This window comes from Scatophagus argus, chromosome 11 (assembly GCF_020382885.2).
Source record: "Scatophagus argus isolate fScaArg1 chromosome 11, fScaArg1.pri, whole genome shotgun sequence".
Classification (NCBI taxonomy): Eukaryota; Metazoa; Chordata; class Actinopteri; family Scatophagidae; genus Scatophagus; species Scatophagus argus.
This window is the reverse complement of record NC_058503.1, coordinates 23,372,414-23,387,015: the sequence shown is the minus strand read 5'-3', so window position 1 is coordinate 23,387,015 and position 14,602 is coordinate 23,372,414. Positions and strand designations below refer to the sequence as shown.

The window sequence follows — 14,602 nt, the reverse complement described above, 5'->3', positions numbered from 1 at the left end:
CTGAAGAAAATGAATATGTAAACTGAACAGCAACTGTGAACTCACCAATGGGATCCTTGGCTGCGACAGGTCTGCAGGGTTTGCTGGGCTCCCCCAATCCAACCTCATTCTCAGCCTTCACCCTGAACTGATACTCGTGGTTGGGAATCAGGTTGGTGACTTTCATGCGTCTCTCGGAGATGGGGCTCTTGGTGCACGGCACCCAGCGTACTGCCCTCTTCTCTTTCCTTTCCAGGATGTAGCCGGTGATCGACTTTCCTCCGTCATTTTCAGGTGGAGCCCATACAACTGTCATCTCATCTTTACTCACCTGGGTGACAAAAAATATGTGTGACAAATAAAATACAACTAGGATGTACACTGATACTAGGTGAGCAGTCCTACATGTGAGCCAATTTTAGGAAGATCTATAAAAGAGTAAAGTAAGTCTTACTCACCTTGGTGACCTCAGGAGCATCAGGGGGTCCAGGTTTGTTGAACTGAGTCCTGACAGTAACAGGCTTGCTCTCCATGGCAGGACCAGTTCCCATCTTGTTTTCAGCCCTCACTCTAAAGATGTACTCATTGCCCTCAACCAGACGAGTGATGTTGCAGTATGGTGTGACCACAGAGGCAGAGTATGTCGACCAGACCATCCTCCTGGTCTCGCATTTCTCCAAGATGTAACTGTCAACCTCACAACCTCCATCATCCTCTGGAGCATCCCACACCACTCTGCATTTGTCAGCTCCAATCCCAGTAGTCCTGAGGTTTCTCACAGGGCCAGGGACATCCAGTACATTAACATTGGCATATGCCGTGAAGGTGCCGGCGGAGTTTGTGGCGGTGATGACATACTTCCCGGTGTCAGTGCGTCTGGACTTGGTCATGAGGAACTTGGAGTAGTCTGGGCCAGTCTCATAGCTGATTCTGGGGTTGTCTCCAACAGCCTTGTCTTTTGTCCATTTGACCTCAGGCTGGGGCTTTCCTCTCAAAGCAGCCTCCATCCGGACTGATTCTCCAGCCTTCACTGTCAAAGTTCCAGCGAGCTTCAGATCAATGACAGGCTTCTGAATCTCCTCCCTCACCAGAATATCAGCGAGTTTCACCCAGTCACTCTCACCTCCTTCATTGACAGTCTGCACCCTGAATAATAAATGAAAATAATGAATTCAAAAGTGATCTACATATGAAATTCTCAAAGAAAAAACAATGCTGAGCAAGGAAACACCCTGCAAAACAAACGGTATGATTTATAAAGAATATAGTAACCTACCTGAAGGTGTATGTCTGGTTCTCTATGCATTTGTCAGCCAGGAAGAAGGTGTCAGTGAGAGTGCCAGTGCTAAGTTTTTCCCACTCTTCAGCGTCTTTAGCTTTGCACTCTAGGTTATAGGACAGGTTGGGGCTGCCACCATCGTAGTCAGGCCTCCTCCATCTCAGATAGACATAGTTCTTACCAATGTCAGTGGCTCTGAAGTTCTCAGGCTCACCAGGCTTCTCCAAGGGGTCAATGGCCAGCAGAGGGGTCTTGGTTTCCACACAAGGACCCGGTCCCATCTTGTTCTCAGCACAGACACGGAACAGGTACTCATGACCCTCCATCAGCTTGGCCTTGATCTTGCGATTGGTGCAGTTGGAGGAAATCATGGACCACATGCTAATGCTAGGCTCACGGCACTCCACAATGTAGTTGGTGATCTCAGATCCACCGTTGTCCTTTGGGGCCTCCCAGTTGATCATGCATGAGTCCTTGGTGACATAGGTTGTATGCAGATTCTGGCAGTGGCTGGGTCTGTCTAGCACATTGACTGTAATGGTGCAGGATGCCTCACCACCCTCATTTGAAGCCTTCACAATGTATTTGCCGTGGTCAGCTCTTGTGGCCTCTTTGATCCTCAGGTGGACCACAGGAAGGTTCTGAACGATAGTGACACGTTTGTTGTTTTCCAGGACTGTGTCTTCTTTTGACCAGAGCACTTCAGGGTCGGGACGAGCTTTAATGTATCCAATGATGTTGATGTTGTGTCCAACACGCACAGTAACATGCTCACGGCAGGTGGCATCCATCTCAATCTCTGGAGGAATGAGGATATCCTGAGCAGTGATGGACTCTGGGATTTCTCTTGGCTCTCCATCTCCAATCATGTTTGAGGCATAGACTCTGAATCTGTAGGTCACTCCTTCTTCCAGGCCCTTCACCTTGTAGGCACACTGCTTGATGAAGTCATCCAGATTGACTTTTTTCCAGTCTTCAGTGTCTGCCTTCTTCATTTCCACAGTGTAGCCTAAGATGGGGCTGCCCCCGTCTTTGGTGGGTTTGGTCCACACCAGGTCAGCAGTGGTTTTGCTATAATCCTTAACCTTGGGGTTTACAGGGGGGGTGGGGACAGTGATGGGCCTGCAGGGCTTGCAGGGGTCAGAGATGGGGGAGGGGCCACTGTAGCCAGCAATATTCTCAGCAAACACTCTGAACTCATACTCATTGCCCTCAAACAGACCTTGGACTCTGTACCTCATGTCCTTACAGGGTATCTTGTTGACACGGATCCATTTTCCTCCCTTGTGTCGGCGCTCAATGATGTAGCCAGTGATCTGGCTGCCACCATCAGACAAGGGCATGGTCCAGCCAAGTGTAACAGCATCGTCTGAGATATCATAGGGCTGTGGCTTACCAGGGGGACTGGGTGGCATGAAAGAGTGCTCAGCAACAGTGGGCTTGCTCTCCAGAGGAGCTCCAATACCCATCTTGTTCTCAGCACAGATGCGAATCACATACTCCACTCCTTTCTGCAGGCGAGTAATATTAAGACTGGTGGCAAGGCCACAAGAGCTCACACCTCCCCAGGTCTCCTTGGAGGACTCTCGCTTCTCAACTATATAGTTTGTAATAGGGCTACCGCCATCATCTTTGGGAGGACGCCATTCAATCATCATGGAGTCTGGAGTGACCTCCAGGATGTTGACAGGTCCGATGGGAGCAGCAGGAACATCTAGTACAGTGACATTCAAGGCCACTGTTTTGGTTCCAGCAGGGTTGGACACAGTGAGCAGGTAGGTTCCAGTGTGGTTCCTGGTGCACTCATTAATGCTGAGCACAGTGGAGAAGTTGTCAGTGTCAATCTTGATGTTGCCCTGGCTGGTGATCTCCTCTCCTTCGATGGACCACTTTGCAGTGGGAACAGGAATTCCTCTCATGATAGCTGGCAGCCTGATGGTGGTGCCAGCCTTTACAATGATGCCCTCAGTGAGCTTAACGTCCACCTCAACAAATGGAGGCACTGTGGACATGCAGACGGAGGAGGTTACCCTGTGCTACTACACTCATTATGTTCAAACACTCTCAAATAGTCAATGTTAAGTGACCAACAGTTTACCAAATAGAGAAGTGCATCTAAGACATTTCTCCTCTTTAAGCACCAACGTTGAGTGTTTCAGCTGGTGCAGAATACTCATATGAATGAGTATGGATATGGATATAGTTCATATGGATGGACTATAACGAGAGCAACATCTGCTTCAACGTTCCTATACAAAGGTATGGTGAATTGGTGAATTTTAACTGAGAATATAGCTGAAAAAAATACATATGATCGAGCACAAAATTTCTCTGATAAAGGTGATGTAGGGTGTTGTTTTTTTCATTTATCTCACCCAGTTTCTCCTGGCAGAGGATAGGCACGGTGGTATCGGGTCTGCTGAGGCCAATAGCGTTCTCAGCCCTCACTCTGAAGCGGTAGGTCTTTCCTTCCTCCAGGCCAGTCACATGGCTCTCAGGGATGCTGACGGTCTTCCATTCATACCACTCCTTCTCTCCCTCTTCCTGATACTCCACCAGGAAACCTGTGATCTCACTCCCTCCATTGCGGTCAGGCCAGTTCCATACCAACCACACCTCAGTTTTGTCCACATCGTCGTGGTGCAGGTCTTTGGGAGGACCTGGAGGGACTGGAGAGACAGAGGAAGAGACATTTAAGACATCCATTCACAAAGTGTTTTAGAATAACAAATAATTTTGAGAAGGAAAAAATGTTAGCACAAAAATCTCCGCTTATATGGAAATCTGAAAATACCTCAACCCACTAGCAAACCTGTTGTGTGTACGAAAACTGTTCTGCTGTTCCATCTCTTTGGAAATTATATATCTCAAGATTTATCTTTTCAGTAAAATCTTTGAGTATTTTTACTAGCATTTTCTATATATTTTTTTGAACATGATACACATTAATCGCTGTTACTCACAGAGTGGGTTCATTGCCTTGATGGCCTTTGGAGTCTCAACATATTCGCTGCGGCCGTACTGATTCTCAGCAGCAACTCTGAACGAGTAGGATGTGCCCTCCATCAGGTGCTTTAGCATCATGCTGCGTTTCTTGGATGTGGAGCAGACAGGGACCCACTGAGTGGATGCAGTGTCTTTCTTTTCCACCACAAAGTTGGTGATGCGAGCACCACCGTTGTCCTCTGGATCCTTCCAGGATAGGTAGGCGGAGTCACTCCTGATGTCAGACACCCGGAGGTGCTGGATGGGACCAGGTTTGTCTGAAAAAAACACGAGGAACATCACTAAACTGTTGAGCTTGGCTATTCGTTAGTGCCTGATAAGAAATGAAATTAAGTAAATGCATCGTGTCCTCACCAAACTGTTCAGAGAAAAGTACAGAAACACAATAGGGTATTCAAGCCAAAACTGTTTGTGTAATTCTTACCAAGAACAAGAACAGTACAAGTGACTGTCTTAGATCCTGCCGGGTTCTCCACGGTTAGGGTGTAGTCTCCACAGTCACCACGGTTACAGAACCTCATCTCTAGCTTGGTGCCGGCCTGATTGGTCTCAATGTCGGCCCTGGTGGGAACTTCAGCGTCGTTCTTCTTCCAGGTAACAGTGGGGAATGGGACGCCTTTGATTGTGGCCATCAGTGTAATGTGAGTGCCAGCCATGGCCTTCACCTCTCTTGTCATTCCAGCATCCAGAATTAGCTCAGGGGGCTCTGAGGGGCCAACAAGGGTGTAGAGGAACAAAACAAGAGACATGAACAGGCAAATTAATGAGAATTATTGGTCATTAATAACATTTGATGTACAGAGCACTTTTTAAATAATTAGTTAAAAGGTGGTTCATTAAATATTGAACTGCTGAAATGACAACTCACCCAGTCTGTCCTGCACTCTGATTGGCTCCTTCAGGTTAGCTGGGTCGGACTCTCCAGCAGCATTCACAGCCATGACTCTGAAGCGGTACAGAGCACCTTCATCCAGGTTGATCACTTTAAACCTGGTCTCCTGGCAGGAGTCTGGAGTCTGGTTCACCTGGGGACAGCAGCAGGAGTTCCATATCAAGATGATCATTTAAGATTTGGGGAGAAGAGCTGAAATTTTATTACAGGGTAATCGGACAGCTTTCTCACCTTGCACCACTCCTCCTCTCCAGCCTTCTGGAACTCCAGCAAGTAACCGAAGATCTTTCCTCTGCCAGTGTCGGTAGGTGGCTGCCAGGACAGAGTCACTGACTCCTTGGTGTAGTCAATGGCCTGGACATTCACTGGTGGACCGGGTTTCACTGTGACAAAGGACAGGGAGGAATTCATGTACTGAGAGGATATGCGAATATCATTTCAATATATAAAATGAAATGATTTTGTGAGAGGTGAACTCACCAATGGGATCTTTGGCGAAGACGGGTTTGGAGGGTGGGCTCGGGTCACCGACTCCTACCTCATTCTCAGCGCTGACTCTGAACTCGTACTCACAGCCTTGCAGCAGCTCCAACACCCAGTACTCCACCTTTGGATGGATTCTCTCTGTGTTGCAGCGAACCCACCTGGAAGCAGAAACATTAACAGCTTATCACATGTTCATATTTTATTTTGTAGTCTTAATATTTCTCATTTTAGGGGGTTTGGAAGGAGATTTTAGCCATGTTGTTTCAATGTAGTGACTTCATTAAGTCATTTTCTGGAAGGCCAAACTCAGTGTGTTTAAAATGTCCTAAAATGCCTACTGTGTTGTATTTCATTGTGTCATTAAGATGCCAAAAGTACCAGAATCTCAAGGTCCCTTAACTGACAAAAAATAAAACTATATAAACATTATAATATTTTTAAATGAAGAGGACAAAATGAATCTTAAGGTGGGCCAGCTCTTGAACCTTTTCAGGTCAGATGACTTTTTTTAAGTTGCAGTGTTTGTGCCGTTAATGACTTTCTTTTTTTCAAAAAATAAGTTACCAAAGTGAAACTTTAAGAATGTCTTGTTGTGAAAAGTCAGCTTGTCAGCTCCAGAGCTTGTTGTTTTCATCACTTCATGTAATGCAGTCGGTGAGTCTGAACCTGGGGCACATCTTCATCTTCCAAGTGTGTGTGTGTGTGTGTGTGTGTCTGCGTACCTGTTGGCCATGGTCTCCTTCCTCTCCACAATGTAGCCTGTGATTGGCTTTCCTCCATCAGCAGGTGGCTCCCAGCTGATGAGGGCGGAGTCGTGGTAAACTTCCTTCACTGTGGGCTGTTTAGGGGCATCAGGAACCTCTGTGTTGGAAACAAGCACAGACCCAAAGATCAGGCACTGCAGGATGTGTCAACTCCACTACCTGCAGCAGCACCTGCACTTTCCAAACGGGTTCCTCGGCAGGTGGAGGTGTCCCTCCCCAGTGTGAACACCTCTCAATGTTTCCTGTAGTGCGGGTGTCGGGACTTACTGAAGATATCTCTCGCCTTTGTCTCTGCAGACAGCAGGGGGTCGCTGATGCCATAGATGTTCTGAGCCATGATCCTGATGATGTACTCACGGCCCTCAATCAGCTTCGGCACCTGAAGGATCAGACAGCAGTTGTTTTCCTTCAGTTTTTGAGTGGAAGTTGACATCAAAAGTTAACCATAAGCATACCTGTCTGTTTTGTGGTTAATTTTGTCTTACTGTCTGTTCACGTGAGAATTAATTATTACATAAAATCAGTGTCCATTGATTATTTAAAGCCATTTCATACCTTAAATCAACGTTTTGAACACAATCTGAACCCAAGAGTTTCTCTTCATTGGTGAAGCCTTCAGGATATTTGGTGCAAAGTAGTTTAACTTTGTCCACCTTTCAAGTAACTGTCTAACTTTTCTCTGGTCAAATTGTGTTTTCCTCTGAGTGTTTCGGCACTGATATGCTCACCTTGCAGGTGGTCCTGGTGCAGGACGAGGTGACAGGCATCCACAGGTCTCTGTTGGTGTCTCTCTTCTCGATGATGTAGTTGGAGACTGCGCAGCCTCCATCATCCAGAGGAGGGTTCCAGGATATCACCATGTAGTTCCTGTAGATCTCGTTGAAGACCACGGGGCCCTCCGGAGGCTGAGGGCGGTCTGATAGGAGGAGGCATTCATACAAGTGACTCTTCGGGTTTATTTAAAACTACAATCAAAAATATTGATGTTTTAAAATCTAGAAAATCCTGAACTTTGAATTTCAAGTCATACAAACCAGCTCAGGACTTTTCCTTCCTCTTCGCGTTTGTATTTCCTCACTATAATATCCTTACTTTCTAATGTAAATCTTTTTATTTCATTCATTTATAGACCTAATTTTAAGAAAAAGTTGTCTACTAACAAACAGTGTGGTAGAATTATTTGTTATGAGTTTTTCGCGGAACAGCGACTCACCGACTACGGTGATGGTGCAGATGCCCGTGCGAGCTCCGGCAGCGTTCTCCACGCTGACGCAGTAGCGGCCGCTGTGTTCTCTCTTGGCTTTGCTAATGTTGAGGCTGAGGTGTCGGGCAGTGCTGTGGAAGCTGATCTCCTCATCTGCCTTCAGCTCCTCGTCGTTCTTTGTCCAGGAGATTGTTGGGGCCGGTTTGCCGCTGTAGCGTCCTGACAGTGTGCAGCTGTCACCCACCTTCACCATCATCTTGTCCCTGATGTCCATTTCCAGAGTAGGTGGTTCTGAGGAGAGAGACGGGACAATTTGAATTTTTGCTTTAGAACAGGATTCACCACATTAACACCTTTTAAGAGAGCTTATTAACACTTCACAGACAAGCACAAGATCACAGTGGAGGAATATGTAAATAAAAATGGATGTTTGTACTGATCAGTCATCAAATGTGTCTTAACACGAAGAGAAGGATAACTTTCTCCCCTCAACATTAAACTGATTCCTAAACAAAAACTCCAAATCCATGTAGGTGTTCATGTCAACCAGCAACAGTGAACTCGACAGCTGGACACGTGTTAGTCAGTGTAGCAGGCAGGAGGAGTCATCTTCTTGTGTTTGTGTTGTGACACTCACCGAGCTCGTCCTTGCACTGGACTGGTTTGGTGGCAAATGACGGTTTGCCCTGTCCAACCTGGTTGATGGCGGACACTCTGAACTCATGACTCGAGCCATCCTTCAGCCCCGTCAGTGTGAACTTCCTGTCCATCAGCTTGTCCTCTCCACCCACTCGTGTGAAGTTGTCCCGGCCGATCATGCGGGACTCAAGGACGTACTCAGTCACCTCAGCACCGCCGTCGTACTTGGGCGGTCTCCAGAAGACAGAGATTGAGTCCTTCGTAACAGCAGTGATGATCAGGTCCTCTGGACGCTCTGGAACGGCTGGAGGACACACAAACACAAACGCGATGAATTATCTGTGTCTTATATTTTCTCACATTACTTGATTAAAACGACATCGACTCCTTCTATTCTCAGAGGAACTAAAAGATCAGCTGCAGTAACAGACATTTTCACAGTTCTTGTATTAATTTAATGTCTCTGACTTACAGATGGGGTCCTTGATGAGGACCATCCTGTCGGTTTCGATGAAAGGTCCCATGCCGATGATGTTCTCAGCTGCAATCCTGAAGAAGTAGCCCTTGCCGTCAATGAGTCCCTGAACCACAGCGTTGTTCCTTGTCACTGTGTAGGACACCGACGTCCAGCCCATGCGATCCGACTCCCTCTTCTCGATGATGTAATTAGTGATGGCCGAGCCACCATCATCCTCTGGGGAGTACCAGGTCAGCTTGCAGGAGTCGTTAGTCAGATTCTCTCCAGCAAAAGGAAGGCCGACTGGTCCGGGGACATCTGGAAGGAGGACAGAAAGTCAGAGACTGGTTAGACAGTTCAAACAGTTTTAGAGAATTCTCAAATTAAATGTGGCAACATACAAAGACACAGAGAAGCTTTTGTTTTTTTGTAAAGTATTTTATGCCTCTACGGTCGTGAGGATTTACTGATCAGGTTGACTCACCCAGGACCTCAACAATGACAGCCTTCTTCCTCTCTCCTCCCTCGTTCTTGGCGCTCAGAGTGTAGATGCCCTGGTGTTGGCGTCTGCAGTTCTTGATGACCAGCGAATTGGAGATGCCAGTCGTCTCCACCACAGCCTCTTTGGGCACCTCGGCGTCGTCTCTGCACCATTTGATCTGTGGGGCTGGTTTACCGGACACGTAGGCGATGATGCGGATGGTGCCACCGGCGTGGACCACAATCTTTTCCTTCACTGAGGCATCAAGATCCATCTCAGGAGGGACTAGAGGAGAACATTTGTATTTAATGAAAAAGGTTTTATCATCAGAAACCTCACATGACATGTCCACACTTCCCACTCAGAGATGGACCAGACTCTTACTTGTTCTGTCTTTGACCTCAATCAGCTCAGATACGAGTCCAGGGTCCCCTACTCCAGCAGCATTCACAGCTCGAACTCTGAAGCGGTACAGACCGCCTTCCTTCAAACCAGCCACGACAAACTTGGTTCCTCTGATCTCTGTGTCTTTCGCCTGGAGAGAGAGATGAAGAAAAGAAAAACAACATGAACATTTTGCTTTTGTTTGGTGTGTTTGTTCTTTACAGATACTTTAAAAAGAAATAAAAACAATTAAGCTACATGAATGCAAACTTATGTGGTAAGTATTATGTAGTTTGAGGTTTCCATTTTGTATTTTATTGTTTGTCCACCATCATATTTTATTAAAATACATTTGCTGAAGTAGTTAGACTAATGCTCTGAAGAAAACCTCTAGCCAAAGGGCATCAAGTGTTTTGAATATGAGGTTGTAGACGTTCACTGCTCTGGTAGTATGCCACATTTTTTTCCTTTCCTGCAGGCACATCCAGGTGTTAAACTGAGGTGTTTGTATCTGTACCTTCTCCCAGGCCTCCTCGCTCTCAGGTTCTTTCTCCTCCTCAGCATCGCTCAGCAGCAGCCTCCTCTGAGCCTTCTTCTCCTCCTCCTCCTTGTTCACCTCCTTGAACTCCACGATGTAGCCTGTGACCTTTGACCCTCCGTCTAGCAGAGGAGGGATCCACTCCAGCTCCACCGTTGACTTTGTCCAGTCCGTCACCTTTGGAGTGGGGGGCCCGGGAGGCTCTGATGAAATAATTGTACATCAGCATTATCACTATCACCTTTGAATTGTCGTAATTGCACTTTATTGAGTTTGAATTCATTAACAACCTTGGAAATAGTAGTTTGACAAAGAAATTCTTCTGTTTAAATAGTAGTTTCACGAATAAGCAGACTCCATCCATCTTTTAATCGTAAAATATTTGGCCAGTGTTTTTTGAACTACTGAACTACTGTGACGCTGTGTTTGGCTGGTCTGGATTCAGAGAGGTGTGGGCTACACTATGAACTCCCTCTGAATTTCAAGGCAAAAGTTTGGTAACCAAATAAAATCTGAAGTCATTGCACTAAAACCTTTCAACTAATTGATCCGCTGAGCCTCTCACACAGTGCAAACATCTTACTGATGGGGTCTCTGCAGAGTACGGGGTCAGAGGGCATGCTGGGCAGACCGCAGCCAGCCGCATTGACAGCGATGACCCTGAACTGGTACATGGCGCCCTCCAGCAGGCCGGTGACGTCCCAGTTGTTACCCAGAGGCAGCGCTCGGATCGGCTCGCGGGTGACGCGGGCCCAGCGCTTGGAGGTGGTCTCCTTCTTCTCGACAATGTAGCCGGTGATGGGGGAGCCACCGTCGTACTTGGGCTCGTCCCAGTTTACGGTCATCGACTCCAGACAGACTTCGGTTACAGTTGGTTTCTCACATTGACCCGGCACGGCTGCAAGAGGACAGGTCAGCAATAACGAGTAGATCAGCTGAAGGAATGACTGATGTGTTATTGATCGTACGGGTTTTTCTTTAGACGTTTAACTGAACTCAGCTGAACTCGGGGACTAAGGAACTGATCCAAAATACAGAGGCAGTTGTTAGCTATCAAATAAACGGCTCGATGAGAGTTAATAACCTTTTCGTGTCATTTTTTTGTCGTGTTAATTCTCAGTTAAACAAATCGTTCATCACGTTGTGCTGGAGCAAACAGAATATACACGCATATCAAAGCAAAGCCATTTAAATAAGATTTAAGGGATATTATCAGATATAAGAGATAATAAACATTACAATATGTAAAACATTACAAGTAGATTATGGACTAAAATGTTAGTTCAGGTGATGAGAGCCTGACAGGTCAACTGATCTGAACTTACTGAAGAGGTTTCTGGCCTTCTCAGGCTCACTGGTCAACGGAGGTCCGACTCCAAACTTGTTTTGGGCCATAACTCTGAACTCGTACTCGTGGTTTTCAGTAAGCCGGGTCACCACGTAGGCACACTCCTTAGGGTCGTTGGAGACATGGACCCAGGACTTCCTGTTGTCCTCACGTTTCTCAACCACATAGTTGGTGATCTTGGATCCACCGTCATCAGTAGGAGGGTTCCAGACCAGACCAATCCTCTCTGCAAACACCTCTGTGAACTTGATTGGTCCGACAGGCGGGCCGGGAGGTCCTGCGGGGGCGGGGGGCGGGGGGTTTGAGTCATTTATGTTGGAGCAACATGGGAGGGTTTCTAATATGTTTTTTACTGGATAAACACTTCACCATGTTCAATTACCTATTTATCATCAATTCACATCTTGATTTGTAAATAATTAAGAAGTGATTGTTCGCTCATAACTCAAACACAGCAAATATAAATATTTACCATCAAATTCATAGTCATTTTTCAAACAATGCCTCATTTCTGGTGAAGTAAACAAAATCAGCTTCTCTTTCCTAGCTGACAATAGGCGATTTTAGAAGAAATCATGACTGACACTGGCAAATTTTATCAGCTGTAGCTAACATTAGCTCATGAGTTGTTTGATTACGTTATAGCATCTTCATCCACCGCTGATTATGTTTCTTGTACAAGTCACGGAGGTAAAGAAACAAATTTGTTCTTGTTTTGCAGTATAGAGCTAGTTAGTCCCCATACAAGTATGTAGGAAAGTTTCCCCTTGAACGGAAAAGTCTTCCAGGATTAGGATTAATGAATGTGCACAGACATAACAACATCTCAAGTACTGACAGCTGGACTGGCAGAGCTTAAGGTTCCTCTAATCCAGTAAGGGGGGGTTTAGCAACAACTGATGATTTAAAAAACTATAATTTCTTTAAATCAATCTACATGACTTGATGCGATAACACGTTACGTGCGCCTCACCAAACACAGAGAGTTTGATATCCTTGGTGACAGTGCCCAGACTGTTGCTCGCTGTCAGGCTGTAGAGGGCGCTGTCGTGCCTGTCGGCCTGCTGGATCAGCAGCGTGCACTTGTCCTGGGTCACCAGTTTGCTGATATGCTGGTCGTACTGGATGGCAGCCTTCTCCTCAGGTTTGGCCAGACTGGCTTTCTGCCAGGTGAGCGTGGGGAACGGACAGCCGCTCACCTTGGCCACAATGCTGACATCGCAGCCCTCCTCGCCCTCCATGGCCTCACGCAGCTCAATGGTGGGAGCACCTGCAGAAACAAATGAAATGCTTTATGCAGGTGGCCTGAAGCAACAAACAAAACTAGTTGAAAGTTGAAAACAGTTGTGGCTAATGTGTTTAAAATTTTTTCTGAGGTTCCCAGTTTAACTTTAAGAGATATTCATGGCCCGTTTGTACAATGTACACATTTAACAAGTTTTTTGAGCAGCTTGTCATAAGTGCCCGTCACTCACATGTCTGATCCTTGATGACCAGGGGTCCAGCAGTGGCAGAGGGTCGGCTGGGTCCAGCGGCATTCACTGCTTTTACCCTGAACTCATACTCTCCTCCCTGCAGATCAACGGCAAGACAGTGAACATTAAGTGATGCTCTGAAGGGAATTTGACTTCATCAGTATTTCATTGTCATGTGAAACACCTCAGATTGTAATATCTGTATCAGTAGAGCGCAACAGACAGTGATTCTCCACAGGCTTAAGAGTCCATCATCACTAACAACTCTATGTCCTTATTGGGGTTTCCTCAGGCTTCTGTTGTGGGTCCATTGTGTCTTCAGTTTCTTTGTGACAGTAACATTCAATAAAACAATTTATCTGAAAGCCTCTTTTGAAAACATAACATTAAAGCACACACAGATGCAGTACACAATACAGAACACAATGGGTCCGAAAGATGAAAAGGCTGAGGTTTGCCAAGAGCGAAGAGACACTTAGTTCAGCCCTGTGTTCATAAGTGCTACTGAACATTAACGAAGGCAGGAAAAAGCAAAGTTAGCGTGGTGGGATCATTTGAAGGACTCAGGCTGACCTCCTTCAGGTCCTCAACCACAAAGGTGAGTTCCTCCACGTCTCTCTTGTTGCACTGCTTCCAGGTCTCCTTCTCCTTGCCACTGGTGTCCCAGCTCAAACGCTCGATGATGTAATGCGTCACTGGAGAGCCCCCATTGTTTTTGGGAGGCTCCCAGCTCAAAGTGACAGTGTTCTTTGTCACCAGATTGACCTTCAGCTTGGTGGGGGGGTCAGGTGGGTCTGAGGATGAGGAGGAAGAGAAAGATTGCATTAGGGTAACTAGTGAGGGTTTTGGGATGTTGTGCTGTATCTGTGGAGTTGGAACTGTAGCTCTGTACTCACAGATGGGGTCTCTGGCTCGCGCAGGTTCGGTGGTGACAGTGAATGGGCCAAATCCAAGTCTGTTCTCAGCTCGGACCCTGAACAGGTAGTCCTGACCTTCAAGCAGGCCCGGCACCACATAAGCCTGGCTGGCACAGGCTGCATTCACCTGATAAATTAATAAATCCATCAGTTTTGTCTTGAATTTTCCTCGGGATCAATAAAGTATCTATCTATCTATCTAGTTAATCGCTAAAAAGACAGGATATTTCTTCCAGACTGGCATTTATCCAATTAGCAAACAAAATTCCCAGTGGAGTTGAATATTTTTGTTATTATTATTATCACACTAAATTCCAACTAAAGGAGTTTGTTTTCTAAAATAAAAAATGATAATAAAAATCAACTAAAATGCTGAAATAGTACTTGTAGAAATTTCGTGAAATTTTATGAAAAAGTGGAACTAAAATGACATGGGCACATTGACAAATGGCCTGATCAGTATTTACCTTTGTCCAGGCCTTGTCAGTGACAGATTTCTTCTCGATAAAGTAGCTCTTGATCCTCTCCCCTCCGTCATTGTCGGGCAGTTTCCAGATCAGCCTCATCGTCGACCGGGTGATGTCAGTTACCTTGAGTTCTTTGGGAGGTCCGGGGACGTCTGCACCCAGGAGACAATTACAGTCAGAGACACAAGAGCAGCAAAACAATAACCACAGTACTGTGACAGCAAACTGTACCATGCCTCAAGAGTAAGGGACGTGTGCAGGGTCGGGGTCTATATACAGTATAAAC

General features: G+C 46.2%; 1 protein-coding gene across 1 annotated transcript in view; it reads right to left on the bottom strand.

Annotated features, from left to right (window-relative positions):
- ttn.2 (titin, tandem duplicate 2) overlaps nt 1–14,602 on the bottom strand; it is a 198,402-nt gene that overhangs the window by 56,758 nt on the left and 127,042 nt on the right. The window contains exons 162-186 of the mRNA XM_046403600.1: nt 14,317–14,468; nt 13,829–13,976; nt 13,506–13,726; nt 12,933–13,029; nt 12,431–12,727; nt 11,435–11,734; nt 10,693–11,007; nt 10,089–10,312; nt 9,572–9,722; nt 9,191–9,472; nt 8,722–9,024; nt 8,248–8,553; nt 7,620–7,901; nt 7,135–7,322; nt 6,674–6,785; nt 6,365–6,503; nt 5,637–5,800; nt 5,388–5,539; nt 5,133–5,289; nt 4,689–4,970; nt 4,222–4,521; nt 3,634–3,927; nt 1,256–3,260; nt 438–1,125; nt 46–310 (exon numbers count right to left, since the gene is read on the bottom strand). Coding sequence (XP_046259556.1) covers nt 46–310; nt 438–1,125; nt 1,256–3,260; nt 3,634–3,927; nt 4,222–4,521; nt 4,689–4,970; nt 5,133–5,289; nt 5,388–5,539; nt 5,637–5,800; nt 6,365–6,503; nt 6,674–6,785; nt 7,135–7,322; nt 7,620–7,901; nt 8,248–8,553; nt 8,722–9,024; nt 9,191–9,472; nt 9,572–9,722; nt 10,089–10,312; nt 10,693–11,007; nt 11,435–11,734; nt 12,431–12,727; nt 12,933–13,029; nt 13,506–13,726; nt 13,829–13,976; nt 14,317–14,468 — 7,824 coding nt within the window. The remainder of the gene's footprint in view (nt 1–45; nt 311–437; nt 1,126–1,255; nt 3,261–3,633; nt 3,928–4,221; nt 4,522–4,688; nt 4,971–5,132; nt 5,290–5,387; nt 5,540–5,636; nt 5,801–6,364; nt 6,504–6,673; nt 6,786–7,134; nt 7,323–7,619; nt 7,902–8,247; nt 8,554–8,721; nt 9,025–9,190; nt 9,473–9,571; nt 9,723–10,088; nt 10,313–10,692; nt 11,008–11,434; nt 11,735–12,430; nt 12,728–12,932; nt 13,030–13,505; nt 13,727–13,828; nt 13,977–14,316; nt 14,469–14,602) is intronic.